Raw genomic sequence first — 27,379 nt, forward strand, 5'->3', positions numbered from 1 at the left:
AAACAAACTTTTCCATAGTGGGCACACTATTATACATTCCTACCAGCAATACACAAGTGTTCCAAATTCTCTACATCCTTGCCAAAACTAGTTATTTTCTTTTTTACTTTTCTTTCTTTTTTTAAAAAATAGCAGCCATCCTTATGGATGTGAAGTGATAATCTCATTGTGATTTTGATTTGCATTCCTCTAACAATTAGTGATGTCGAGCATTGCTGTATGTGCTTACTGGATACCTGTATATCTTCTTTAGAGAAATCTACTCAAGGGGTGCCTGGGTGGCTCAGTTGGTTGAGCGTCTGACTCTTGATTTTGGCTCAGGTTATGATCTTGAGGTCATGAGATCAAGCCCGAGTCAGGCTTTGTGCTCAGTGGGGAATCTGTTTGAGAGTCTCACTCTCCTCCCCCCCCCCCCCCCCCCCGTGCACACGATCCACCCCCCCAGTCAATCAATCAATCAGTCAGTCTTTGGAGAAGTCTACTCAAGTCCATTGCCCGTTTTTGAATTGGGTTGTTTTTTGTTGGGTCGTAGGAGTTTGTATATATTCTGGGTATTAATCCCTTATCAGATACGTAATTTGCAAAAACTTTCTCCCATTCCTTGGGGTTGCCTTTTCACTGTGTAGATAGCATTGTTTGCACAAAAGTTATTAATTTTGATGAAGTCCAGTTTATTTGTTTGTTTTTGTTGCTTGTACTTGTGGTATCATATCCAAGAAATTCTTACCAAATCCGAAGTCATGAAGGTTTTCTCCTATGTTTTCTTCTAAGATTTTTATAGTTTTATCTCTTGCCTGTAGGTCTTTGAGCCATTTTAAGTTGATTTTTCTACATAGAATAAAACAAGGGTTCAATTTCATTATTTTACCTGTGGATATTCAGTTTTTCCAACACCATTTGCTGTAAGACTTCTTTCCCTACCTTCTTAACATCCTTATCAAAAATCAATTGACGAAAATACAATGATTTATTTGTGGACTGTCAGCTCTGTTCCATTGATCTATATATCTATCTTTATGCAGGTATCACACTGTTTTGATTACTGTAGCATTGTGGTCAGTTTTGAAACCAGGAAGTGTGAGTCCTCTAACTTTGTTCTTTTTCAAGATTGTTTTGGCTATTCAGGGTCCCTTGAGATTCCATATGAATTTTATGGTGGGTTTTTTTTTTTTATTTCTGCAAAATAATTATTGGTTGTTTTGTTTAAATAGTTGAGTGCATTGACTCTCTGGGATGTATCACCATCTTAACAATATTGTCTTCTGATCCCACAAATGTGACCAGATTTCTTAGGTTTTCTTTAGCAACATTTTGTAATTTTCAGAGTACAAGTTTTACATTTCTCTTATTAAATTTATTTCTAAGTATTCTATTTTTTTTGATGCTGTGGTGAATGGAATTATTTTCTTAATTTTATTTTCAGATTATTCATTGCTAATGTATAGAAATACAGAGTTTTGTAATTGATCTTTTATTCTGCAACCTCGTTGAACTCTTTTTCTAGTGGTTTTCTTCTTTTATTTATTTATTTTTTTATTACGTAATCTCTATGCCCAATGTGGGGCTTGAACTCATGACCCCAAGATCAAGAGTTGCATGCTCTACCGATTGAGCCATCCAGGTGCCCCTCTAGTAGTTTTCTGATAGAATTCTAGTTCTAATAGTTTTGATGGATTCCTTAAAATTTTCTAAGTACAAGATCATGCCATCTACAAATAAAAATAGTTGTACTTCTTCCTTTCCAGTCTGAATTCCTTTTTTTTTTTTTCTTGCCTAATTGCTTTGCATTGAAGCAGTAGTAACAGTGTTGAATAGAAGTATAAGACTAGAAATCCTTGTCGTGTTCCAGATTTTAGGGGGAAAATATTCAGTCTTTCATTATTAAGTATGATATCAGCTGTGGATTTTTCATAAATACTGTAATTGAGATTTTATAGTAGATGTTTGTGATTCTTGAAATATTAGTTAATAGCTTCAAATTTGTTGGAAACATTTTAATTGTTTGATGTAACAAATGACAATAATACTTTTTGTTTACATAAATGTAAGACTTTTGTTTTTGCTGTATCGTAAGCTATGTAAAAGCAGTATCTGAACGATAGCTTCCCATTCTACTTTCACAATGAAACTCATTCTGTAATATTAAAATTTTTAAATGTTTTAATTCTTTAAGTGCATCATTATAGAAAAATTAGAAAAGATGCAGTAAGCCAAGAGATAAAACTTTCAGCCTTTAGTAGTTCCACCCTTCAGAGGTAACCCTGTTATGATTTGGCATATTTTGTATTTATTTGTGTGTATAATTTGTTAATTTTCATCATATTTATTGAGTAGCTACTTTGGATACTGGGGATACCATGCTGCATAGAACATTGTACTTGCCCTTGTGGAGGCTACAAATACTAAGTAAATAATTATAAAATACTTTTATACATAATATATAATTATATACATAATAGATAATAATTATATAATATGATTGAGATCTCCAGTTTTTTTACACAACATAAATTTGATCATGCTGCTTCCTTGCTCTTCAGTGGTTTTTTTATACTTTTAGAATGAAGGGCTAAATTCTTAATATGGCCTCTGAGCCCCCATATAGGTTGTCCTTCCCCTTTCTGTCTCCCTCTCTAGATTGATCTTACACCATTTCTTCTTGTTTTTCATGCTGTAGCACCACTGGCCTCATTTCAACACTGGTTAAGAATATGCTTCCTTCCAGCAAAGGCCCCTTGTACATACTGTTCTCATAGTCTGGAATGCTTCTGTACCACCCATTCATTTCATCTAGTCAGTGCCTACTCATTTATTTGCTCAAGTGTTACTTTCTCAAGGAGCTTTTCCTTACCAGTCCCCAGTCTAGCTCAGGTTCCTTTGCTGTGTATTTTTATAGAAGCCTATTTCTTATATTCAGAATGCCAGTTCAGTTTGAATATTCAGTGTCTGTCTCCCTCACTTGACTGCAAGGTTTATGAGAGCAGGAACCATGTCTATTTTTAAAATCACCAGCGCCTGGCTCAATAAGTACTTACTAAATGAATGAATGAATATATGTGCTATATATAGTTCTATTCCACATAATAAACTTAGGGATATGAGGAGCATATATACTGTACTTGGTCCTATCTAAAACAATGTTGATTGAAAGATACACCATTTTTCTGTACCTGTAAGAAAGAATGCTGCCAATTAAACCATGAGAGTTATCAGTTGTAAGACATATCTTGATTTCAAAGATGTTAGTGTGAAAAAATGTTCCTCCTAGAATCAGCGAAATGTAGTGAGATTATTTAATTTGTAATCTGCTTTTCTACTTAGTATACTGTGAAATATCTTTATGTGTCAATAACTAAACTTCTACTTTGTCATTTTATTTTACTTATTTTGAGAGTGTGAGCGTGCACATGTGAGCAAGCAGGGTGGGGAAGGGAAGAGGAATAAAGGAGAGAGAGAGAATCTTAAGCAGGTGCCCCTCCAGTGCAGCTAGTCCCAACCCAGGACTCGATCTCAGGACCCTGAGATCATGACCTGAGCCAAAATCAAGAGTCCCAGCTGCCCCTGTACTCTCTTGTTTTAAATGTCTGGGTAGTATTTTATTGCACCAATTTTATTCTGGATTTTAAAAAATATTTCACCATTTTTGTACACAAAAGAAGTTCACATTTAAAATGTTCTGATCTACAGTAAATTTTTTTTTCTATTTTGTTAATGCTGTATTGGCTTCAATATGTGGCTCCCACAGATTCAAGAGTAATATCCTGCTGTTATCTGAAATTGTCTTGTGATAGCAGGCAGATTTGGCCTATAGGCCAGAGTTTGGTGACCTCTGCTTTACACTGTTAAAATATTGGTGAGGATCCCAAAGAGCCCTGTTTGTATAGCTTATATCTGTTAGTATATACTGCATTTGAAATTGAAACTGGGTGCACCTGGGTGGCTGTCGGTTAAGCATGGGACTCTTGATTTCAGCTCAGGTCATCATCTTAGGGTCATGAGATTGAGCCCTGCTTCAGGCTCCACAATTAGCATGGAGTCTGCTTGAGACTCTCTCTCTCTCTCCCCTTTACCCTCTGTCCCTTCTCTGGCTTACACACACACACACACACACACACTCTCTCTCTCATTCAGAAGTAAGTAAGTAAGTAAATAAATAAATAAAATCTTTTAAAAAATAATAGAATAAAAGGTGTAATTTTTTTAAAAAAAGACATGGACTGAAGTTTTTAGGGGCAGAGGTGGGACGTAAGATTTATTTCCTTGCTTACAAGTTTCTCTCTAATTTCGTCTTAAGTATAGCCATTCAAATATGGAAGAAGTGGTAAAAAAAAAATTGCCTCTTGTCTCACTCTCAGTAGTGGAGAGAAAAGCAAATCTCTTCTATTGCTTTCTTGGGTCATTATAATTGTGGAAGCAAATAAATGTTGAACAATAAAACTGGGAAATTTTCAAAACACAAGTATATACAAGCACAAGTTTCATTAGCCATCAGAGCAACGACATCATCACACATCCGCTCTGGAAATCTCTACTGTATACCCATATGGGAAGGAAAAAGGCAGAGTATTATTTTAAAAATAGTTTTTGCTTCATGGACTCCCTGAAAGGATCTTGGGGAGACCCCCAAGGGTCCCCAGACCAGACTTTGAGAACTGCTAGCTTAGTTCGTAGTAGGTATTCAGTAAATGTTGATTGAATGAATACAGTGCCTGCCCCCTAGTGATAATAGAGATAGAGAAACTAAATTAAGTATTTAATTTTATGGTATGAGAGAGAAGCTCTATGGCAGTTTAGAGTAGGAGCTAGAGTAGCCAAGGAAGAAAGAAGCTTATAAAAATGTTTTCCTGATCTTTTAAATTTGATAATGTGTCAACAAATGAAACCGAAAAACCCTTGGTGATCCATGAGATAGTTTGTTGGAAATTATTCTGTTCTGTCCTAAAAATCTCCTGAAGTTTTCTGAACTTTGTATCAGAGTCTACAAAAAAGCAAAAATGGTTACACACAAAATTTTCAAAACTGAGTTTTCCTTGTAAATAACAGATACAGTAACATGGAAATAACTGAATAAATATTTAGGAATTACCTGTGAGTGGGTTAACATATATATATGTATTTACAGATAAATTTCATTTGTATTGATTTGGCTAGAGCTAATAATGTCTTAGTGTAAAAGTTTTTAATATTTTCCCTTTTCACTCCAAATCAATGTTTTAATGGTTTTGATGTTTCAGATTCGTTACATTTCACAAACACAAGGCCTGCCCGCCGAATATCTTCTCAGTGCTGGGACGAAAACAACCAGGTTTTTCAACAGAGATCCTAATTTGGGGTATCCGCTGTGGAGGCTTAAGGTCTGTCTCCCCTACTACATTACCCATACTCCTCACTCCCAACTTTTTAGTTATTAAATTCTTGAAGTGGAAGAGGGAAAGGGGGGGGTGGTGGCAATGTATGTTTGCCGGAAGGAATACTTGGAAAAATTATTTCATTGTACCCATTTGACCTGATCCTTAGCTAAAAAAATAAACAGCATTCGGTTGTCCGAGGTTTTTTTGTATATTTGAACCAGCAGCTGAGACGAGGGTATGGAGAGTAGTGCTCTCCATTAAGTCATAGGAAGAACTAGAGTGACTTAGCAATGACTGTTCTATAAAGAATTCTCAATAAATATGAGAAAACAACATAATTTTCTAACTCCCCATGTTAAGGCCTTACATGTTTTCATGAAACAAATGCCTGTTTTTTACTTTTTTACTTCTGAGCCTACTCTTTTAACTTGAGAGATCTCTGACTAATGTGAGTAACCTTGTGAATCTGCCCCGAGCCTGTTTAATAGTTAGCGTTTGAAATATCATTTTATTTGAAAGTAGCTTTAAGAGAAAAATGGTAATGTCCCTCTTACGTGACATCCTTCAGGAACTGTGCTACATCATTGTGTCCACATTTAATTTAGCACTATTAAAAGGGTGGTCAGATATCCAGATCCCATCCAGCCACCAGATTTTCTGGTTATTAAATTACTTTCATGTTTGCCATCTCTGATTGTCAAGGTGACGACACTTGTTTCTTTGTATTTTGGCTTTAGAACAAAATGTGAAAATAACATACAGATGGAATTTTTTTTTAATCTGTATTTTATAGACACCAGAAGAACATGAATTGGAGACTGGAATCAAATCAAAAGAAGCTCGAAAGTACATTTTTAATTGTTTAGATGACATGGCTCAGGTGAGTATAGAAAGTTTCAGGAAGCCAGATATTTACATATCTCTTAATCAGAGACACACTTCCATTGTTTAGTTATATTAAAAATAGATTCAATAATCTGTTATCTTCTAGTATGTTTTCATTTTTAAGAGAAAAAAGTTCATTAATATTTTGCCATGTATTAAAACAACATTTGAATCCTAACCAAGGATACTTTTAGAATTATGTGTTTTTCCCTTGCTTTTGCTTAACTGGCCTTGTTGCCTATCAGTATTTTGAAGTACTATTTTTGAAGATTTCTTTCCTGTCCATTTTCTCTGCTAAATAAATACGTAAGAGCTAACATTAATTGAGCACATATTATGTTCCAGACTCTGTTTAAACAGTTTATACTTATGTCATTTAATCTTTTCAACAATAGAAATTTTTATATTTAAATAATAATAATTGCTTTCACATGTTTGTCCAAATTTTGAATAAAAAGACTTCATTCAGCTTTATTCTACCAGCACACTCTACCAAATTGAAGATGTTACTTAGCATAAGAAGAGCTTCCACTTGTGAAAATGCTTTTTCTGTAATATAAAGAATTTCCTCAGGTTTTTTTCTTTAGATCTATTATCTATCTCTCTATCTATCTATCTGTTTATCTGCTGTGCATGTGCTTAGTATCAGCATTAAAGGTTAAGTCATGAAGTATAATATTTCTAAATTTTCCTTGGAAGGTGAATATGTCCACAGACTTGGAGGGAACGGATATGTTGGCAGAGAAGGCGGATCGAAGAGAATACATTGATCTATTAAAAAAAATGCTAACCATTGATGCAGATAAGAGAGTTACTCCTCTGAAAACTCTTAACCATCAGTTTGTGACAATGACCCACCTTCTGGATTTTCCACACAGCAATCAGTGAGTACGGTCAGGGGCATTTGCCGTGATGAGGTCCTGTGTTGTTACCATCTTATAGCTAGACAGAATGATCACATGAGCAGCAGCCGTGGTACTTGCACATTTGGCTCACTGATGCTTTCCTTTCTCATTGAAAAATCATGAGATTAAAAATAAGATGTATGTTTTCTCTCTTTATGGTTATAAAAACTCTTGATTCATTTTATCTAAATATACTTGGGGAAAAATGTTGATCCGTATTCATCTTGAGTTTTTTGTTATCTGTTGAAATCTCCGCATTCATTTTACTGAATCTTTAATCTCTTTTTTCAGTGTTAAGTCCTGTTTTCAGAACATGGAGATCTGCAAGCGGAGGGTTCACATGTATGATACAGTGAGTCAGATCAAGAGTCCCTTCACTACTCACGTTGCCCCAAATACAAGCACAAATCTAACCATGAGCTTCAGCAACCAGCTTAATACAGTGCACAATCAGGTATTCAGTAAATGATTTTGGAAACTCAAACCTAAGAGCGGTAGAAACTAGTAAGAGTACAGGTTGAGATAAAGAAACCAGTCTTTGTTTTGGTGATCTTGTTGCTTCTTACAAATTTCCTGCATGGCAAAAGTGATGGAAGACCTGTGGACTGATGATACTTACCGGTCATGTGCTGCCGAAAACTAAATACAAAGGCCTAATCCAGGCCCTGATAGTCTTCGCATAGTCCCAGAATCAGACCATAGCTGTTATACTACTTAACTGCTCTTAGTTGTACTTTGTACTGACTTTAGCCACTAACTTCCTCTGTTGGAGAGATTTTATATGTCTCATTACATGTGTTGAAGGGTGTTTCCAGTAATTTTTTTCTCTACTGTACATTAGACCCTCAGAACTTATTCATCTCGTAACTGCAAGTTTGTACCTTTTGATTACCTTCACCCATTTTCTCTCCCACCTGCTGCCCTGTCCTAGCAATCACCAGTCTACTCACTGTTTCTAGGAGTTCAGTTTGGTGTTTCCGATAATTAACTTTAAGAGTAGTTTTGCATTTGTTTGCCAAACGGTGATATTTACATTTGTTATTGAAGATGTGAGCTTCCTAATTTCTTAGCTAGGTCTACTTTTAAAGTGAGATTTGGTGGTAGCTCACATCCAGCAACTTTTTTGCACAGAAAGAAGAGATGAGGGTTTATCAGAGGCTGTCCTCAGTCAGTAAAGGACTGTTCTTTATTCTGTGTTTTCTTATTCAACCTTATAGTATACCTTAAATTTAGAGATTGGGAAAATTTCTTAAGTAGAGAGTTATTTCAGGGACAGTTAATACTACATTTTAAAACTTTAAGTTTTTCTGGGTGGATTCTGCATGTGTAAAAATACTGTTATTTCCGCTTTATACCAGTGTATAACTATAATCCTTTTGTTTTTAGGCCAGTGTTCTAGCTTCCAGTTCTACGGCAGCAGCTGCTACTCTTTCCCTGGCTAATTCAGATGTCTCACTACTAAACTACCAGTCGGCTTTGTACCCATCATCTGCAGCACCAGTTCCTGGAGTCGCCCAGCAGGGCGTGTCCTTGCAGCCCGGAACCACCCAAATTTGCACTCAGACTGATCCGTTCCAACAAACATTTATAGTATGTCCACCTGCTTTTCAGAGTAAGTGGAGAAACTCCTGTATCAAATGGTATCATATCAGACCTACAGAACTTGCTTTAGGCAGTGCCTTAGTAGGTATCTAGTTGTTTAGTTTTGATATCTGACAAGTTTAAACTCTGTCTCTGAGTATGAGGATAACTGAAATTAACAAAGTGATTTACGCTTTTTACATTGGTTATTTATCCAGTTATGATACTGTCTTACACATTATGAGAGTTCAGTTAACATTTTCTTATTTGAACTTCCGTGATACCAATTTCTTGCCCACTGAGACCTTGTACCAATGTCCTATATCTTGTTTAAGTATGTATCTCTCAGTATGCAGAAATACTAAGCTTGAAGAAATTTGTTGTAAACAGAAATTCTATATTGAATCTTAACTTCCTTTATCATTCCATTATTAAATAAAATTAGCATTCCAAATAAAAGGTAATTTTATTCTAAAATATAAAAATTACGCTTAAGAATATGGAAATCTCATGAGTTACATTCAGAAATAAAGATTATTATTTATTGAACTGAAAAATTCTACCAGCTGAGGTACTTGTATTTGGAGTGCATTAGATTATCTTCTTCAGCTTATGAATCATATTGTTCCTGCAAACTCCTCTATCAACAGAGGAACAGAATAGCTGAAGAAGGAGGCTCTGACCCCATGTGTTGCAATAAGATTTAAATTTTCACATTTCCATCCTTCCTCATTTTTTTCATTGTTGTTATGTAATTCAGTCTGTTCAGTTCCTTTTTTTCTGAAATATGGGAAATGTGTTTATTGATATGGCGAGCCATTTAAAAGGTTAAATTATTTTAAGGATATTTTCTGACAACACACTTGACTTTCCCAACAGAAAGTCATTGTCACTACCCTGTGGTAATAAACCAGGATTCAGGCTTGTCATAGCACTTTACAATAGAAGCAGGTAGCATTTTTATCTTTTTACTTCAGTTACTTATTGACTGTGACTCTCTTGTTTGTTTGGTTTCTGACAGAGTCGGAGCAAGCAGAAGGAAAAGAGGGGCTAGGGGAGACTGAGAGATTACCGGGAGGACAGGAGAGCGATAGCGATGTAAACCAGGGAGAAACCACAGGGAGAGCGGAGGAGCAGATTCCAAACCCGTAAATGCAAATTTAGCCTAACTTACCAAATTATTTTCTGTGTATGCTACATAATAGTAAATTCTATACTTTGGGTTGTCCTATGTTGAGTGATTCTTCTACTGAATTTAGCAAACTAGCCACCCTCCTCCCCCTCACCTTTTCCAAAGTGAGTCTCACGGGAACAGTTTTCAGATGTGGGACTCTGAAGTCTGCTGCTTCTCAGATGATATTTACGAGATGAGGCAGAACTTTTTAGTTCCCTTAATAAAACAAAACGTAGACTCAATGTAGAGGGGAAAAGTGATGTAACTCCTTTTGCTATAATTAGGTAAGTATAAGTTTTGGAAATTTTTTTCTATTTAGGATGTCTGAATGACCTGAGGAACTAGAGCAAATTAGAAATTTCCAAACAAAAGGGAGTTTTTAAGTTAAGGTAATGAGGATGAAAATAGCTAATATATATTACTACATGCCAGATAATGTTCTGACTCTTTGTACATGTATTAATTCATCCTCAACAAACAACCCTAGGACGTGGGTGATGTCATTATGCCCAGTGTCATTATGTCCCATTATAGATGAGAAAATTGAACCCGATTCTCTCATCTGCCCAAAGTCTTAATAACCAGTTAGTGTAGAACTGGGATTTGAACCCAGGCAGTGGGGTTTTGAAATATGCTGTACCACCTCCTAGTATTTAAACTCCGCTGTAAAGAGTTGTCAGGTGTTTTGCCAGCCACAGCCGTATGCTGGTGTCTGCCCAGCAGTCCTCTATTCCAGGTTGCCTCCTTTTCTTTCACCATCTGCTTTTTTACAAGCTACTAAGAGGAAAATTGACCCTCATCAATTAGAGTGCTTTCCATACTTCGCTGTTTTTTTTGTTTAACGGGTTGCATTCAACAAAAACAAAAATCAAAACTTGAATCATTTCTTAGTTCAGGGTTCAGGGAGAACCTTCCAAAAGTGTTGCCTTTTGTTAATTCTTTGTTTCCACTTGTAGTTTCCTGAAGAAGCAAGTTTTAAACTAGTTTAACTGCTGTGGCTTAGCCTAAATTACCAAAGCAATCTAATGCTATTTAGTTACATTTGTAGGTCAGTACTATAAATATTACTTTCTGTACTATTCCAGTTGACCAAAATTTCTTGCTCAGTGGTAACTATTATTTTGTAATTTTGTCCCCTTTTACTTCATTATCCTGGAACTTACAGGTGAACTTCTATTACGAACACTTCTTCCTAAATTTTACGGGCCTTTGCCCTTTGTTCATGCCCATTTCTAGGAGGCTATTACAGTAATGTTGTCTTGTAGTTGGCCATGTGTCCGGGGAATTTAGACAAGAATTTTGATGTTGCTTAGCTATCTTGTTAGATAGCATTGCCTTATGAAGAAGAATGACTGGCAGATTTTTAAAGATCTGGATATCTGGATTTGTTACCTTTTATTTTTATATAAGTAGCACTTTTTTAAAAAAGTTATTATTAGAGTGTTTTAATTCTGATTTTACTAGTCTCTCTTACTTGGTGTATTTCTAGATTGTGTTTTCCAGTATGACATTCTGACTGCTAAAATACTTGTAAATCACTGAAATGGAAAATTGGAAGACTTGCTGAAAACCACAGTATTAGAGTTTAGGAGTTATGCTTATTTGGTATCTCTGTAGTAATATTAAGAGAAATTAGTTGGTGATAGCTTAGAAAGTGTCACTGAAGAAATATTCTAATTAAAATAAAATATCTGTGTCCCCACTTAACAAAACTGCAGGCATGAGTGAATTAGAGAAACTTCTGTAAGTAGATAATAGAAACTTAAATTCTCCACCTTGAAGATTCTGACAGGGCAGGTTTAAAAGAAAGCTTTGAAGTCTCTCTTCTCAACTCTTGGCAAGAGAGAGAACTATCTTGAGCCCCTCTTTTCCCCAGAATAAGAAATTCCCTTTTGTAGGAAACATTCATTTAGTATCTGTGCCCAGAGCAAGGCAACAAAAAATTCTTGATTTTCTTAGCTGTGCATTAGTTGTAAAAGAGTCTTATTAGAAAGCTGTCAGTGGCCAAGGCAGATTCCTAAAATAAGTAGAAAAAAAGTGTTTCTGTAAACCAAAATATCTACTTTTTAAGTATTTTTATCCTGGGATATAATTTCTTCAGTTCACATACTAGTTAAAAATAAAATGTGTAACTAATTTGTGAATTTTTTGAGGAGTAGGGTAAAACATCTTGATTTCTGCAAGGGTAACTTAGATGATAAATGATAATTTTTTTCTTAACTAAGAGTCATAATTAACCAAAAGTTTTAATTATTTTAAGTCTTTGCTTTTAATAGATTACGTGTAAACAATATAAGTTCCCCCCCCAATGGATTAAAAGGTGAATGTAACTTTATAGGTTTTTTGTTAGTTTGCTTTTGCATATGCTGTTAATGGGAATAGGATGGGAGTTATGTTTTAAGTGTTGTAGTATAAAAAAAAATATTTTAAGTCCCTTAAACCATCCCTCCTTATATCAAACATCTTCCCATGAGTTTAACCTGAAAGATCAAACCAGTGTCCCTTTCCTTAACTCCCTAGACCTCTATGAAACTCCTTTGTCTTAGATGTCTCGAACTAACCTGGGTGGTGGGTTATTTGAACAGAAAAGCCAAAAAAACCCCAAACGAACTGCAGACCTAGCAGAGCAACTTAACTGTGATGTTCTCTGCAGCTGGACTACAAGCAACAACAAAGCATTCTGGATTCCCTGTGAGGATGGATAACGCCGTGCCGCTCGTGCCCCAGGCGCCGGCTGCCCAGCCGCTGCAGATCCAGTCCGGCGTTCTTACGCAGGTAAAAGCCACAGCAGCTGGGATACTCGGTATTGCTGAAGCGCTACTGAGATGCAGATATTTTGTCCCAGAAGATGGTATTGGCTTTGACTATAAGATCTTTCTTAGTTATGATTCAGTGGACTTAGAAGGAAGCATCTATAGTGGAATGATTGCTCATTCCTAACACTACCACAGCTCTTGACAGTATCTTCCTTAGACTTACGGGGATAAATACCCAGACCTCAAGAAATTGTGTTTTGAGTAAATTTACTCAGACTTTGTGGGACGTAGTTCATTTTTTATACACATGTAACGACATTTTGATTCTAAAGATAAAGTGATCCCCTTTTTTCCCTTTAGTGTCCCCTTTGCTCACTCTTTCAGAATGACATCATGGCAGAGAGGCTGGATCATATCAGGATGCCTCTTCAAGTATTACATTCCTTCACTCTGTGTGTTTAACTAAGCTGTAGAAAGCCTTAAAACTTTCTGCCTGCCACGGGACATGCAACTAAGATGGGCAAGAAAATGATGAAAGACTCATAAAAGCAACAGATACTGTATTTTCAATTCTGTGTGTAAATGTTTGTGGCCCATGACACAGAGGAAATTTGGAAGTCCAAACTCTTCTTTTGTGAGTAGGAAGAAGAGGAATTCTTAATATGTGCCTTTGTTAACTGAGTTTTGTAAAACCGATCCTCTGAATCTGGCCCGAGAAGGATTCCTATACTTGATTGCTTTAGGCTCTTGACATTTGACCTAGTGGGCTGATGCCGTGCGGAGTTGAAGGGGAAAGTTGTGCTTGTACATGCATTTTAGGTGATATGAAATCACTGCTTGTTGGTAATATCTTGGGGGGAATGAGAACCCTTCTGAATCCAGATAACCTGCCTCCGTGTTTGTTTCACTCACCTGCCTGATCTACGTTGCAGGGAAGCTGTACACCACTAATGGTAGCAACTCTCCACCCTCAAGTAGCCACCATCACACCGCAGTATGCGGTGCCCTTTACTCTGAGCTGCGCAGCCGGCCGGCCGGCGCTGGTTGAACAGACTGCCGCTGTACTGGTAATTCCCCTCACTTGATTGTGTTACTAACGGAGTTTCTTTGGTTTCTTTCTTTTTATTTTTTCCTGTTCGTTTTTGTTCCGTTTTCTTCTGGTTTTCTCATTTTTCAAAAAAAAAAAAAAATTTGTTTTTAACTTAGTCTTTGCAGAGGGCATGGAAGCATGTGCCATCTTGTGGCTGTGTTCTTGCTACATCTTTAATGTCTCATTGTTTTCCTCCCCAACATTTGCTGAAGCACTGTTTGACTCTGATATTCAGTGTGGCTCCGTAAGGAGCCAGATCCCTTTATTCTTCTTTGCCAGCCTAGTGTGATAAAAGCTCTTGGTGTAGCCTCAGAAGAGCTTCAACACTGTATCTGCTTTCTGCCCTTTTACCCTCTGATCCTTGAGAATAAAGGAAATGGCCTTTAATTTGGCTCTGCTGCAGGTATCCGGATGGCTAAAATTTGAACTCCTTGGCAAGTTAGCTTCCTTCTTTATTTGCTATTTTAAGCTTCTAAAATTTTTGTGCATGTAGAAATGTTTAAGATGCTCTTAATTTATTGCTTTATCAGTTGATATTAACTTTTCTTCTATGAACATATGAAGATAACTCTCTTTGCCACTCATGATCAGTGACAGCTTATATCTTCCATTTAAAGATGTTCCCTTTAGAATCTTTTTAGATCATATTTCATTTGTTGGTTGAGATTAAACGTGAACTCATTTTTAGGGGTTTATGAAGTAAAAATTAATGACTTTACAAATAGGTCTTTATACAGAGATGAAAATATGGCTGAAAACCTTTATGCAAATACAATACCTTTGTTACTAAAAGTCCTGGGGAAAAGTAGAATACAGCAGCAAATATAATAGTATGGGGCTTAGAGATAGGAAAAACAAATAGGACCTCAAGGTGTATTTCAGGATTTGTACCCTTCAGAGTGGTCTTTGGATGTGTTTTGGTTTATTTGGGGGAGTTAGAATTGTTTACTGGACATCCAGCATTTCATTATTTGAAATTTAAAATTAGGTAAGCATTTGAAAACCTTATTGAATACTGATATCTACATCTTTTGGAAGGGGCTTTTAAATTTGCTTTGTTGTTTCTCAAGGACTCATGTGAGTGTAAACACTTCCAGAAACATACTTTGGCTGTTGGAATTTGTTTGGTTTTTAGTTTAAAAGCCTTTGTCACCTCCAGGTTAATTATATCAGGAGCATAAAACCTGAGTGCAAGGGAGTCAGATATATTTCCAATTTGATTGATCCAAGCCACTGGTTTTAACTTGCTCACCTATAGTTTTGAGAATGTTAGTTGATACTTCTCCTTTGCTGCTTCTCTTAAGTTTGCACTAGTCATTTGCTAAGCTTTGCATATTTTTGTTCTTTCTCTGTCAAAACAGTTCGTCGCTTGGAACGCCAGATTTCTGCCTCACGTTGGAATGTTATTTCTTGCTCTGTATTAAACTACATGCTTTGTCTTGTGCAGGTGTTGGCTTATGGAAAGACGCATGGTGTGACTTAACATACTTCTCTTATTTTTTGTTTTGTTTTATTTTGTTTTAAATTCTGCTTATGGTAGCAGACGTGTTTGCAGTTTCTCTGCTTTGAAGGCTTCTTGTTTGGAACCAGTATTTGTAACAAGTGGATCTGTTACTTGCAGAAATATTTTTAAAACAGTGTGTTGATGGCCTTGCAGTTTGAAATTCAAGAAAGAACCATATGTACCCAAGCATTGTAGGTGATTGTACTGTAGAATTTAAGTTTAAAAAGGAAACTTTCAAATCTGTTCTCATTTTTTCAGAAAATGCCAGAATTTCTGTAAGAAGTTCAGAAAACATTTGTTGCTGTCTATTGCAAGTGCTTGTTAAAAACTAGAAGTGATGTATTTTCTTGTAGTGATCAGTTTATATGTTGAAGTATGTTTCTATAAATGATACGTTAAACATATTTTAGGTAACTATTAAAAACAAAATATGGTGTCCCCTGCATCTATTTTGAAAATATTTTACTTACTGGCTTATTTAATTCTATCACATGGCTATATGTGATGAAGTTAGCTTTCTCTTGCTGGCACATGCTTGTTTGCCAGAGGATTTTGGCCTTTGGTCATCCACATCTGGCTCCATGTTCCAAGTTCTACCCTTTTAAAAAGGCACAATTCTCCCCTTTGTTTTATGGGTTGAATTGACCTGATGTCTTAACTGATTGGCACTTAAATTTAAAATTCCTATTTTTAATCTCAAGGGAGCTGTCTTAACTCTTTCTGGGTGTATTTTTAGAATCGTTGCAAAAATGACACTCCATCATTTAACCAGAGCTTACCTCTGAACTTTTCAGACTCTTTGACTGCAGTATAATAGAGAAACTCTTAACCACAGGGATCTTCTTTTCTTTAATACCCTGGTGGCACTGTCACAGAGGTGGCCAAGAGAAAGCAGCATGTTCTCTTTCCCTTTTCATAAGACTTGTAACTTTGAGCCCCTCTGACTTTTCTTTTTTGATCTCTGCAAGTTAACAATCTACAAGCAACTTCTTTTAAGATACGAATTTTTCTATCATCTAAAAAACAAAAGAAAAAGCCAAGAATGAGTCAAGTCTGGATATTTTTTGTGTGTGTTTCCTTACAGCAGGCTTGGCCTGGAGGAACCCAACAAATTCTCCTGCCTTCAACTTGGCAACAGTTGCCTGGGGTAGCTCTGCACAACTCTGTCCAGCCCACAGCAGTGATTCCAGAGGCCATGGGCAGTGGCCAGCAGCTCACAGACTGGAGGCAAGTACCCCGTGTTCCTCTCTGGGAGATTTGCAAGGGCAGATCCCTTAGGGTAGGAGTGTTTGATGATTTGGTCAGACTGGGAAGAAAATAAAGGAAAGGAGAGATGTGTCTCTCTTTCAGATTCTTTAAGAAAAGAACCCTTATCAGGCTAAAAGATGGAGTAATGGGACAACTTGGAGCATAGGAAAACAATAGGTTCCGAGAGATCAGGAATCATTTACTTCCGATTTAAAGAAAGTCTTATGCAATTAGAAACCATGCAGTGAAAACCTGTAGCCTTGTAATCCAGGTGCCCGATTTAAGAAAAAAAAAAAAACGCAGCTCTATTTGGTTGTTTTAATTGCTTTTAATACCTGTTTGGTCCTAATTTCCCAGTGGTTTAGGCATTCAGTCTTCTGTGTCTTTCTGTTGGTCCAGGAATGCCCACTCTCATGGCAACCAGTACAGCACTATCATGCAGCAGCCCTCCTTGCTGACTAACCATGTGACACTGGCCACTGCTCAGCCCCTGAATGTTGGTGTTGCCCATGTCGTCAGACAACAACAATCCAGTTCTCTCCCTTCAAAGAAGAATAAGCAGTCTGCTCCCGTCTCTTCTAAGTAAGTTCCTGTTAGAGCTGGTAGTTAAAACTGCCGGTTTGAGAGAGATGTCGCCAGCATTTAAAGTGCTATGGTATAGATCCTTTTGGTGTGAGGCAGCGAATGGCTGCTGAATTAAGGAGGAGCTAACCTTTCCACTTGGGCACGCCTACCAAGTGAGTCCTGGTTATGCAAATCCTTTCTCTCTGCTGCCACTTTGAATCCAGGCCATTTTGGGGCTGATGTTTTTATTTTTCTGCCCACATTACAGAGGGAAATTAAAGCATAGAGTAAAGGGCATACAAAAGTAAAATTTATGTTGTATTTTAGGGTTCTTGTCCCTGATGGAAACCCTGGCTAGAGCGGTTTGTTTAGTTTTTTTGGAACTTCTGTAGTTAAGTGTATTGACTTAATGATTAGGGAAAAAGGAATCAAAGAACAAGTTGGAAAGAGTTCTGGGGAAAAGATGAATAGTTTTGGGGGCCAAGGACTGAACCGTCTTTCTTGTGACCTCTTTCTGCAGGTCTTCTCTGGATGTTCTGCCTTCTCAAGTCTATTCTCTGGTTGGGAGCAGTCCTCTCCGTACCACGTCTTCTTATAATTCCCTAGTCCCTGTCCCAGATCAGCATCAGCCAATCATCATTCCAGATACTCCCAGCCCTCCTGTGAGCGTCATCACCATCCGCAGTGACACTGATGAGGAAGAAGACAACAAGTATAAGCCCAATAGGTAAGATAAGTGAATGGCTCCATGGCTCAGTGGCTCCTACCCTTAATTTTAGACTCTTGGTTTCAGGCAGGTGGTCCAGTTGGGCTATGAAAGGAAGGACTGAAAAATGGTATTTTGGAAGCGTGGCCTTGGGTGTGTGAGTCAGAACACTCAAGTTGCTGTGACTGAGCATCATGGTAAATCAGTCTTTTCAGATACATTAGCTAGAAGGGGGGATATTACGTTGCTTAATATTTAGCTTGGATTGTACATTATACCACAGACGTGATTCCTTGCCTTTAAGGACCTCTAGGGTCTGAAAATAGATGCCACAGCAGAAGCACATAAACAGTAGTTAATTGGAAAAGTCAGTAGATAGGAGTTTATTTGTAATTTCTTAATCCGCAAAGGCCTCTTTGGAAGAGGTACAACTTTAAGTAGGGCTACCTTTTTCTCCTTCTGCTGTGTGGTCTGAAAGTTGAGGAATATAAGTACCAGACACTTTCCTCGTCTCTCAGCACCTTAATCCAAGTTCTTAACTGGGCAGTTAGCCAAGAGAGTGGATACATTTAAGAACTGTTACAGGCACCTCTCTCTTAGTGGGAACATAGTCAGTTGCTTTGAGTGTTCTGTGTCGTTTTCTTCATTGGGCCTTTGGTGCTAGGCATAAAGAAGAGGGAATAACCCCACGTTTACTACGGAGGTAGGATTCACACATGACAGTAACTGAGCAGACTTCGCAGAGTTATATATAAATGAAGTTCAATGACCTGAAAGAGCAGATTTAGAATGAAGTACTTCAAAAGAGCTACTTACAAATGATACTTACAGTTACAAAATGGTAATTACAAATGGGACATAGACTTGAAACTAAGTATTGAAAGTGGTTTCTGAACTGATTTGGGGAAGAAGAAAGGTAAACTTTCCAGTGAGGAAAAGTGACCATGGAGTGGTAAAAATTATGTAACCAGCAGGATTGCTTTGACTGGAGCCAAGTCTCTTAAAAAAATCAGGAAAAATTAAGGTTAAGAAGGTGGAGTTCAGTTTGTGAAGGAACATAAAAAAAAAAAAAAGGATGGCGAGTTTGATTAGACATACTAAGGAACCATTTCTGTAGTCTAGCGGGGTGATACGGGGAATACTGCCGCAATAACCCTGAGTGGAAATGGCCGAGCGGCAAGGCGGAAGAGTTAGAGCTGTGTATCCGGTGGCATTCTGCCCCGGCTCGGAATTCTGTCTTGTGTGACCACTTGTGTGACCTCGGCTGAGTGTCTTAATCTCTCTGTGCTTCAGCTTCCTCATCTGCAAAATGGGGGTGATAGTACCTACTTCATAGAAGTGTTGTGAGGATTCGGTGAGACCTATGTGGAGTGTAAGAATAGTGCCTGATGCCTAATAAGCGCTCAGAAGTTGGCCGCTGCTAGTGTTCTGTCGCCATCGTCATCCTTGTCATCATGGGAGGACCAGAGATCATCAAAGAAACATTGCTAAAAGGGGGTTGAATTTTCACGTCTTTTCTTCTCCTCAGCTCTGGCCTGAAGGCAAGGTCTAATGTCATCAGTTACGTCACTGTCAATGATTCTCCAGACTCTGACTCTTCCTTGAGCAGCCCGTATTCCACTGATACCCTGAGTGCTCTCCGGGGCAATAGCGGACCCCTTGTGGAGGGGCCTGGCAGAGTCGTGGGGGACGGCGCCGGCACCCGCACCATCATCGTGCCTCCACTGAAATCGCAGCTTGGTGACTGCACCGTAGCAGCCCCGGCCTCAGGTGAGCGCCTGCATGGCCGCAGGTGAATTCTCCGTTGATCTGTATGGACTTCATGTGTCGTTGTCATCTACTTATGCCAGCGGTAGCGACCAGTTACTTAATTCAGAAATCAGTTCCTCGTGATGGGAGATTATTTTTGGCCATTTATCTTACTGTGTTTATTTTGTTCGGCTTAACATAAAAGTGAATTTGTAGTCTCAGAAATGTACTCGCTTTTGACGGGAGAAGGCAGGCAAGAGCTGTTGTGCGGCAGGGAGAAGCAGCAGCAAATTTTTTTGCCACAGGTGATTCAAATTTGACAATCCAGAGTGAACAGGAACTGATACTGTTAAAAATGACTGCAAACTTTTTTTTTTTTTGAAAACAATATGGACTGAGATCTTTTCTTACCTAATGTCATAGCAGTGATACTTTTGTGGTTTTATTATCAGCCTAGCTACCTCCATCGTTTTTGCTGCTAAATGCTGGGCTTAGGCTCCCTAGTTCAGTTACAAGGTAATGCCAGCTGCAGGTAACAAGCTGCAGATCTCCCTGGCTTGACATAATAGAAGTTTGCTTCTTACTCACATGACTTTCAGTGCTAGTGCTCCTGGTTGGTGGGCCTGCAGTGAGTCAAGGATCAGAGCCCAGGAATCTCAGCCTCCGGTGAGGAGAGGAAAGAGTTTGGAGGAGGGACACACATTTCTTTATGTCTTGAGCCCTGGAAACAGTGCCAGCTAATCCCATGGCCCCAGCTAGAGGCTCGGGGGCCCAGGAAATGGAGTCCTTGTCTAGGCAGCTGTTTTCCAGTGGCAACTCTGTGCACCAAAGGAGGGGAGCATGAATTTTTGGTGTCAGTATAGCTGTCTGTGCTGTACTTAACATAAATTAATGTTTTACTATGAATTGTGTTACTGTCAGAGACATGAACAGGGTTCTGATTTCAGGATATCATGTTAAGCTTCAGTACGGTTCTCCCCCTCAGAAGTGGGCCCTGTCTCATTGGCAGACAAGGCAGAACTTCCTGATGCCAGGCTACGGAACAGCATCGTCAGGAGCTCTGTCCGCTGTTGGGTCCAAAGAATTTAGGCTACTCCACATATCATTGAATAAATGCTTCCATTTTCCTAGTGGGACCACAGAGGAAGCAAAATTTTGAAATTGATCTTGCTTATATCTGCAGGTTCTTAGAATTTGAAGATAGTGAGTGCCCAGCAAGATCTAATCATGCCTTCTGTTAAAGCCCCTTTGACGCCTAAATGTCCTAAATATTACCAGCATCTTATTCAGCTTCCCATTGTCATTTCTATACTTGTTTAACCCCTTCCTACGTAAAACCCTAGGCCCCTTGGGGGGTAAGGACTGTGTCCCACTGGTGTGTGTATTTCCAGTAGTGCCTTGCACGTTACAGAAGACTAGATAAGATTTACTAAAGGGAATCTTTCAAAGATCCTTTATGGAGCTTTGCAGCAAGACAGAAAAGAAATGGGTTGTACAGTTGTTGTTCCTGTGGTGTAAGTACAATTGAGGAAATAATATACACATGAAACCTTAACTCTTGCAAACCCGGTACAGACGTGGACTGATGAATATGATGCCATCTGAGGTTTAGCCGAGGCTACTCCTGACTACGGTCTGACCCTTTTTTAGGTCTCCTGAGCAGTAAGACCAAGCCAGTGGCCTCAGTGAGTGGGCAGTCATCTGGATGCTGTATCACCCCCACAGGGTACCGAGCTCCACGCGGGGGGACCAGCGCAGCACAGCCACTCAACCTTAGCCAGGTAAGCGCTAGGGGCTGCTGCCTTCTGTTTGGGGCCCTCCCTCTTGTCACTCTCTGGAGAACCCTGCTTCTGGCTGGACTGCTGAATAAAGCCAAATGAAGCCCCTTTTGTGTCAGACCGTTTGGTGTTCTGTGGCCTGCGTCATATCTGCACGTGCTGTGTCCCTTTATTCCCTCTGTGTGTTGAGGATGCACGTTCCAGGTTTTCCATCAGACCTCCCTAGTCTGTCCTGGAAGATGAGAGAAATGTCTGGTATTTGGAAAGAGCCTGGGTGCTTTAGTCCATGCCTGCTTCTGTGCCAACACATGCTTTGCTACCAGATCCTCTTCCTTCATCTCCCAGGTCATAAGTAACCTTAGCCTCACACCGATTACGTGAGGCAAGAGACAGTGCAAAGCTTTGTGGCCACTTCATCAACTGGTTCTAGTTCTATGTGTTGGCTTGAGTCTGAGATCCCTCCTCCCCCTGCCACTGTGTGATCTGATGGGGTGGGGAGGGACACTATTCTATTTTTAAAAGGGGCACTATTCACTCTTTCTTCAGCTGAAATTCTGGTGCTTGTATGAGGTCTACCAGTAGTAAGAAAGTGTAAATATGAGGGTGTAACTGTGAGTGAATGTGTGTGTGTGTGTGTGTGTGTGTGTGTATGTGAAAGAGAGAGAGAAAGCACATGGCAAGTGCAAATGTCAGTTCGAGTTAGTGCATGTGTTTTAGGCTCCACAAGTCAAGAGGGATATGAAGAACTTAGAGGAGAACAAAAGAAAACAATGGCAAGAAAGAAAGGTTAGGAAAAATTCAAATTCCCTGGCGCCAGAATAGGGTGAGTTGAGTCAACAGTTACTAACTTGCAGGAGCGGGTAACCCTGTGAACTCTTGATTCCCCCCTTGCCTCTGTCATACTTAAGAGCAAACTGCTGCTATCTGGGCTGGGTTAGGATCTGTTCTGCCAAGAGGTGGAGGGATGGAGGCTGACTTCTGACAGCATTGCCAGTCTGGGAGGGTCTGTGCTGTGGAAGCCCAGGAACGGTACAGGTTAGAGCCTCAACTCTCCACTTGGTCTTTGGTGCCCCGAACCGGAATGACCTCGAGGTTCCTCACTCCCTTCTTCCTCCTTCCAGAACCAGCAGTCATCGTCCGCTCCAACCTCGCAGGAGAGAAGCAGCAACCCTGCCCCCCGCAGGCAGCAGGCGTTTGTGGCCCCGCTCTCCCAGGCCCCCTACGCCTTCCAACACGGCAGCCCACTACACTCGACGGGGCACCCACACCTGGCCCCAGCCCCCGCTCACCTGCCGAGCCAGCCTCACCTGTATACGTATGCTGCCCCCACCTCTGCTGCTGCCTTGGGCTCCACCAGCTCCATTGCTCATCTCTTCTCCCCCCAGGGCTCCTCAAGGCATGCTGCAGCCTATACCACCCACCCGAGCACTCTGGTGCACCAGGTCCCTGTCAGTGTTGGGCCCAGCCTTCTCACTTCTGCCAGTGTGGCCCCTGCCCAGTACCAACACCAGTTTGCCACCCAGTCCTACATTGGGTCTTCCCGAGGCTCAACAATTTACACTGGATACCCACTGAGTCCTACCAAGATCAGCCAGTATTCCTATTTGTAGTTGGTGAGCAGAGGGAGGAGGGGTCATGGCTGCCTGTTCCTGGCCCTGAGTTCTTAACAGCAGGCTGTGATGAGCTCCTCCCTTAAGCCGCTCTTGAAACTCCTTAGCCAGCAACTTGTTGTGCAGGGGCCCTCTGAAGCAGAAGGTTTTTCTCTGGGGAACCTGTCTTAGTGGTGACTGCATTGTCGTAGTCTCCCAAAGTCTGCCCTGTTTTTTAATTCTTTATTTTTGTGATAGCATTTTTGGTATTTGGAAGAGTTCAGAGCCCATCTTCTGCAGTTACCAAGGAAGAGAGATCGTTCTGAAGTTACCCTTTGAAAAATATTTTCTCTCTGACCTGATTTCTATAAATGTTTTTAAAACCAAGTGAAGCCCCTCTTTATTTAACTTTGTTTTATTGTAATTGCTGGTCAGAGGAAAAATGCTGATAGAAGGACTTGAAATCTGGTAACAAGTGAGAAAAGAAAAAATCATCACTTTTAGCTTGTTTAAACACCAAGACTTAATTGCCTGTTTTAAGAGCAGCTTACACAAGTCTGTATTTGACTATCAGGCATTTCTCCTCTCAAAATTTTACCTTTGTTTATGGGACATTAGACTACAGTGTTTTAGTTTTGTTTTCATGTCACGTTATACTTACTGGGCAATTGTTATTTTTGCAAAACTCTGTGTTACTCTTGGGATTCTCTCAGTTGCTCCTGTGTTTACTGTCAAGTCGTGTTAAAAAGGCAGCTCACCGTTTGCTGGTAACTCAGTGTGAGAGAATCCATACCTACCGCGAAAGCACTAGGTATTATTCTTTTTAAATGAAGTACCGTGCATTCTTCCTAAGTTATTTTTTAAGTCTTTCTCCGATTCAGCTTAAATTTTATTATTGGAAAAGCCATTCAGGTGGTCATTATTGTATGGTGGTGGTTGTCCTCTTATATGCAAAATCTCTCTGTATTATGCGATACTGGTATCGATGAGGTTTGCCTGAAGGTTGTTGGCATTGGTGAACTTTGCTTAAAGATTAATATGAATTTTCAGTAATACACCTCTCTCTCTTTGCCTCATCTCTCCCTTCTGTTCTATGTGATTTATTTGGGGAGAAAGCTAAAGGATCTGAAACCAGATAAGAACGTTGTGTACAGCTTTTATACTTTAAAGTAGCTTCCTTTGTATGCCAGCAGCAAATTGAATGCTCTCTTATTAAGACTTATACAATAAGTGCATGTAGGAATTGCAAAAAATATTTTAAAAATTTATTACTGAATTTAAAAATATTTTAGAAGTTTTGTAATGGTGGTGTTTTAATATTTTGCATAATTAAATATGTACATATTGATTAGAAAAATATAACAAGCAATTTTTCCTGCTAACCCAAAATGTTATTTGTAATCAAATGTGTAGTGATTACACTTGAATTGTGTATTTAGTGTGTATCTGATCCTCCAGTGTTACCCCGGAGATGGAATGGATGTCTCCATTGTATTTAAACCAAAATGAACTGATACTTGTTGGAATGTATGTGAACTAATTGCAATTATATTAGCGCATATTACTGTAGTGTTGAATGAGCAGGGGCATTGCCTGCAAGGAGAGGAGACCCTTGGAATTGTTTTGCACAGGTGTGTCTGGTGAGGAGTTGTTCAGTGTGTGTCTCTTCTTCCCTTTCTCCTCCTTCCCTTATTGTAGTGCCTTATATGATAATGTAGTGGTTCATAGAGTTTACAGTGAGCTTGCCTTAGGATGGACCAGCAAGCCCTTGTGGACCCTAAGCTGTTCACTGGGATTTATCAGAACAGGATTAGTAGCTGTGTCGTGTAATTGCATTGTTATCAGTTTCCCTGCCGACATTGAAGAATAAAAAACAGCAGCTTTTCTCCTTAACCACCACGTCTACCCCTTTCCAGTCTGGAATCTCAGCTGAGTTCTCACAGAAGCATTTTCCCCGTGTGGCTCTCTCACGGTGCATTGCTACCTTGCTTCTGTGAGAATTTGGGAAGCAGGTGAGAGGAGTCAAGCCAATATGAAATATGTGGTTTTCTTTTTCTTTTTCTTTAAAGTATGTGCAATCACTTTTAGAATGAGATTTTTCTTTTCCTTTTCCCATGTGGCAGTCCTTCCTGCAAATAGTTGACATTCCTAGTAAAATATTTGCTTGTTGGAAAAAAACATATAACAGATCTGTTTATACCAAAGAGCCTGTTGTATTGCTTACCATGTCCCCATACGATGAGGAAGAGTTTTGTGATGCCGCTGGTGACAGGGAACTCACAGAAAGGTTTCTGAGCCGGTGAAGAATATTAAAAAGGAACCAAAGCCTGTTGAGTCATCGGGCTTTTGAGGTTTCTTTTTAACAACTTGAATATTCTTGGGGCTGTGAAATTGTCCTTGTACTCTCAGCTCCTGCATGGATCTGGGTCAAGTGGAGGGTACTGGGGATGGCGATGTTCCTGCCCATAAAAGACTTGGGGGAAGAAGGTTAACTCTAAGATATAGAAGTGTTCCATCTGAATTGAAAATTATGTACTTGAGGGCTAAGTCTAGGACTGGTTCTTTGTAGAGATGGCGTCAAGGAGGTGCAGGGTGGAGATGGGAGATTTCATGGAGCCTGGTCAGCAGGCTCTGTACCGGGTTGAACAGCGAGGAGCTGTCAAGGTATTTGGAGTTTCTTCATTGTCAAGAGTAAGGGCTTCCACAATGGGGCAGATAGTCAGTACAGCCTGCCAGGAACATGCTGGTGTTTTCTGCTTTTGCTTTGCTTTTCTCTCTTTGTGTGTGTGTGTGTGTGTGTGTGTGTGTGTGTGTGTGGTCATTCTCCTCAGTTGTGTTTGTACCGCTCTATTGGTGAAGATACCCAAGCAATTTGTATAGTTTCCGTCACTGGTGTTACACAGTTTTCTGGTCAGTGTGTGTGATCTTTGTGTTTCCTTTTTTGCCAAGCATATTTTGATTTTCTTGTTCAAAGGCAGACCTAATTTCTAGTGGAAACATTTTTTGTTCCTTATCTTTCCTCTACAAGGGATAAGATTTGTTGTTTTTGTAACAAATGAGATGCAGGAAAAAAAAGATACAAAACACTCCACTCCTGCCCCCCTGTCCAATAAGTGATTCCACTTCAGATGTGAGTCTTACTAACTTCATGGGGAAAAGGCAATACCAAGAGTGAGTCACCTTACTAGCAGTGTGTGGCTTTAAGAATTTTAGACATTTTCAGCCTTAGACTGCAAATTGGCATTTCACAGTTACCAAGATAAAAATCCATCTGTGTCTGCTGAATGTGTATATGCTCAATGTGGCTATAGATTCTGTCCCTGGGGCTTAACACTGCCAGCCCTGACAGGATGGGGGAGGCCTGCGAATCCGGTGAGTGGCTGGCCCGGGTCCTAGTGGCCTAACCTCAGGCCAGCGTCAGGCTTTACGGCCTTTCAGAACTTGCATTTCCAGCTTCTCCCCTTCAGGGTGAGAGAGAAAGTGGGGAAGGTTTAAGTACAGCCACTCTGGGCTCATCAGGACACTTGATCACTCCAGAGTTTTAACAGCTCCCAGGAGGGGATACTGCTGTCAGTGCTCAGCTCAGATACCAGCCCCAGGAACAAGAACTCCATTTCAAACAGTTCTGGCCATCCATCGTCCTCCACTAGAGGGGCTCAGCTTGACTGCCCTTAGCCAGGCAAGCACAGTAATGTGTGTTTTATTCAGCATTATTATGCAAAAACCCACTGGTTAGGTTGGTTTGTTTTAGGATAGGAAATGAAATTGCCTCTCAGTGACAGGAATGGCCCAAGCCTGCTTCCTATTTTGGTTTTTGGTTTTTTTTAACTGATGGATGGTGCAGCATGTCTACATGGTCGTTTGTTGCTAAACTTTATATAATGTGTGGTTTTGATTCAGCTTGAAAAATAATCTCACTACATGTAGCAGTACATTATATGTACATTATATGTAATGTTAGTATTTCTGCTTTGAATCCTTGATATTGCAATGGAATTCCAACTTTATTAAATGTATTTGATATGCTAGTTATTGTGTGCGATTTAAACTTTTTTTGCTTTCTCCCTTTTCTGGTTGTGCGCTTCCTTTTACAACAAGCCTCTAGAAACAGTTTCTGAGAATTATTGAGCTATGTTTGTAATGCAGATGTACTTAGGGAGTATGTAAAATAATCATTTTAACAAAAGAAATAGATATTTAAAATTTAATACTAACTACGGGAAAAGGGTCCATTGTGTAAAACATAGTTTATCTTTGGATTCAATGTTTGTCTTTGGTTTTACAAAGTAGCTTGTATTTTCAGTATTTTCTACATAATATGGTAAAATGTAGAGCAATTGCAATGCATCAATAAAATGGGTAAATTTTCTGATTCATGTGGCTGTTTTTGACTTCTGTTAGAGGGGCGCACAGGGGATCGACAAATGGCATCTGGGGAGTCGTCGCATCTGAACATCAGTGATGCGTAAGAGGCAGATCCGTCTTTCATACAAATCGCC

At 39.4% G+C, this 27,379-nt stretch overlaps 1 protein-coding gene across 6 annotated transcripts in view; it reads left to right on the forward strand.

Annotated features, from left to right (window-relative positions):
- The window catches only part of HIPK1 (homeodomain interacting protein kinase 1), a 49,350-nt gene extending 22,098 nt beyond the window's left edge, over positions 1 to 27,252 (forward strand). For 4 of the 6 annotated variants that reach the window (XM_045801456.2, XM_087866190.1, XM_045801453.2 and 1 more), the window contains 13 exons: positions 5,235 to 5,354; positions 6,145 to 6,231; positions 6,936 to 7,120; positions 7,433 to 7,595; positions 8,528 to 8,753; positions 12,550 to 12,671; positions 13,585 to 13,719; positions 16,331 to 16,473; positions 16,894 to 17,076; positions 17,579 to 17,785; positions 19,293 to 19,534; positions 21,164 to 21,294; positions 22,413 to 27,252. In XM_045801456.2, the coding sequence (XP_045657412.2) occupies positions 5,235 to 5,354; positions 6,145 to 6,231; positions 6,936 to 7,120; positions 7,433 to 7,595; positions 8,528 to 8,753; positions 12,550 to 12,671; positions 13,585 to 13,719; positions 16,331 to 16,473; positions 16,894 to 17,076; positions 17,579 to 17,785; positions 19,293 to 19,534; positions 21,164 to 21,294; positions 22,413 to 22,901 (2,433 nt within the window). In that variant the 3' untranslated portion in view covers positions 22,902 to 27,252. The remainder of the gene's footprint in view (positions 1 to 5,234; positions 5,355 to 6,144; positions 6,232 to 6,935; positions 7,121 to 7,432; positions 7,596 to 8,527; positions 8,754 to 12,549; positions 12,672 to 13,584; positions 13,720 to 16,330; positions 16,474 to 16,893; positions 17,077 to 17,578; positions 17,786 to 19,292; positions 19,535 to 21,163; positions 21,295 to 22,412) is intronic. The other 2 variants (XM_087866189.1, XM_087866188.1) reach the window with 2 other exon arrangements.
- The last annotated feature ends 127 nt before the right edge of the window (positions 27,253 to 27,379 follow it).

The sequence above is a fragment of the Ursus americanus genome, chromosome 12 (assembly GCF_024610735.1).
Source record: "Ursus americanus isolate L20-20 chromosome 12, mUrsAme1.1.p, whole genome shotgun sequence".
Taxonomy (NCBI): Eukaryota; Metazoa; Chordata; class Mammalia; order Carnivora; family Ursidae; genus Ursus; species Ursus americanus.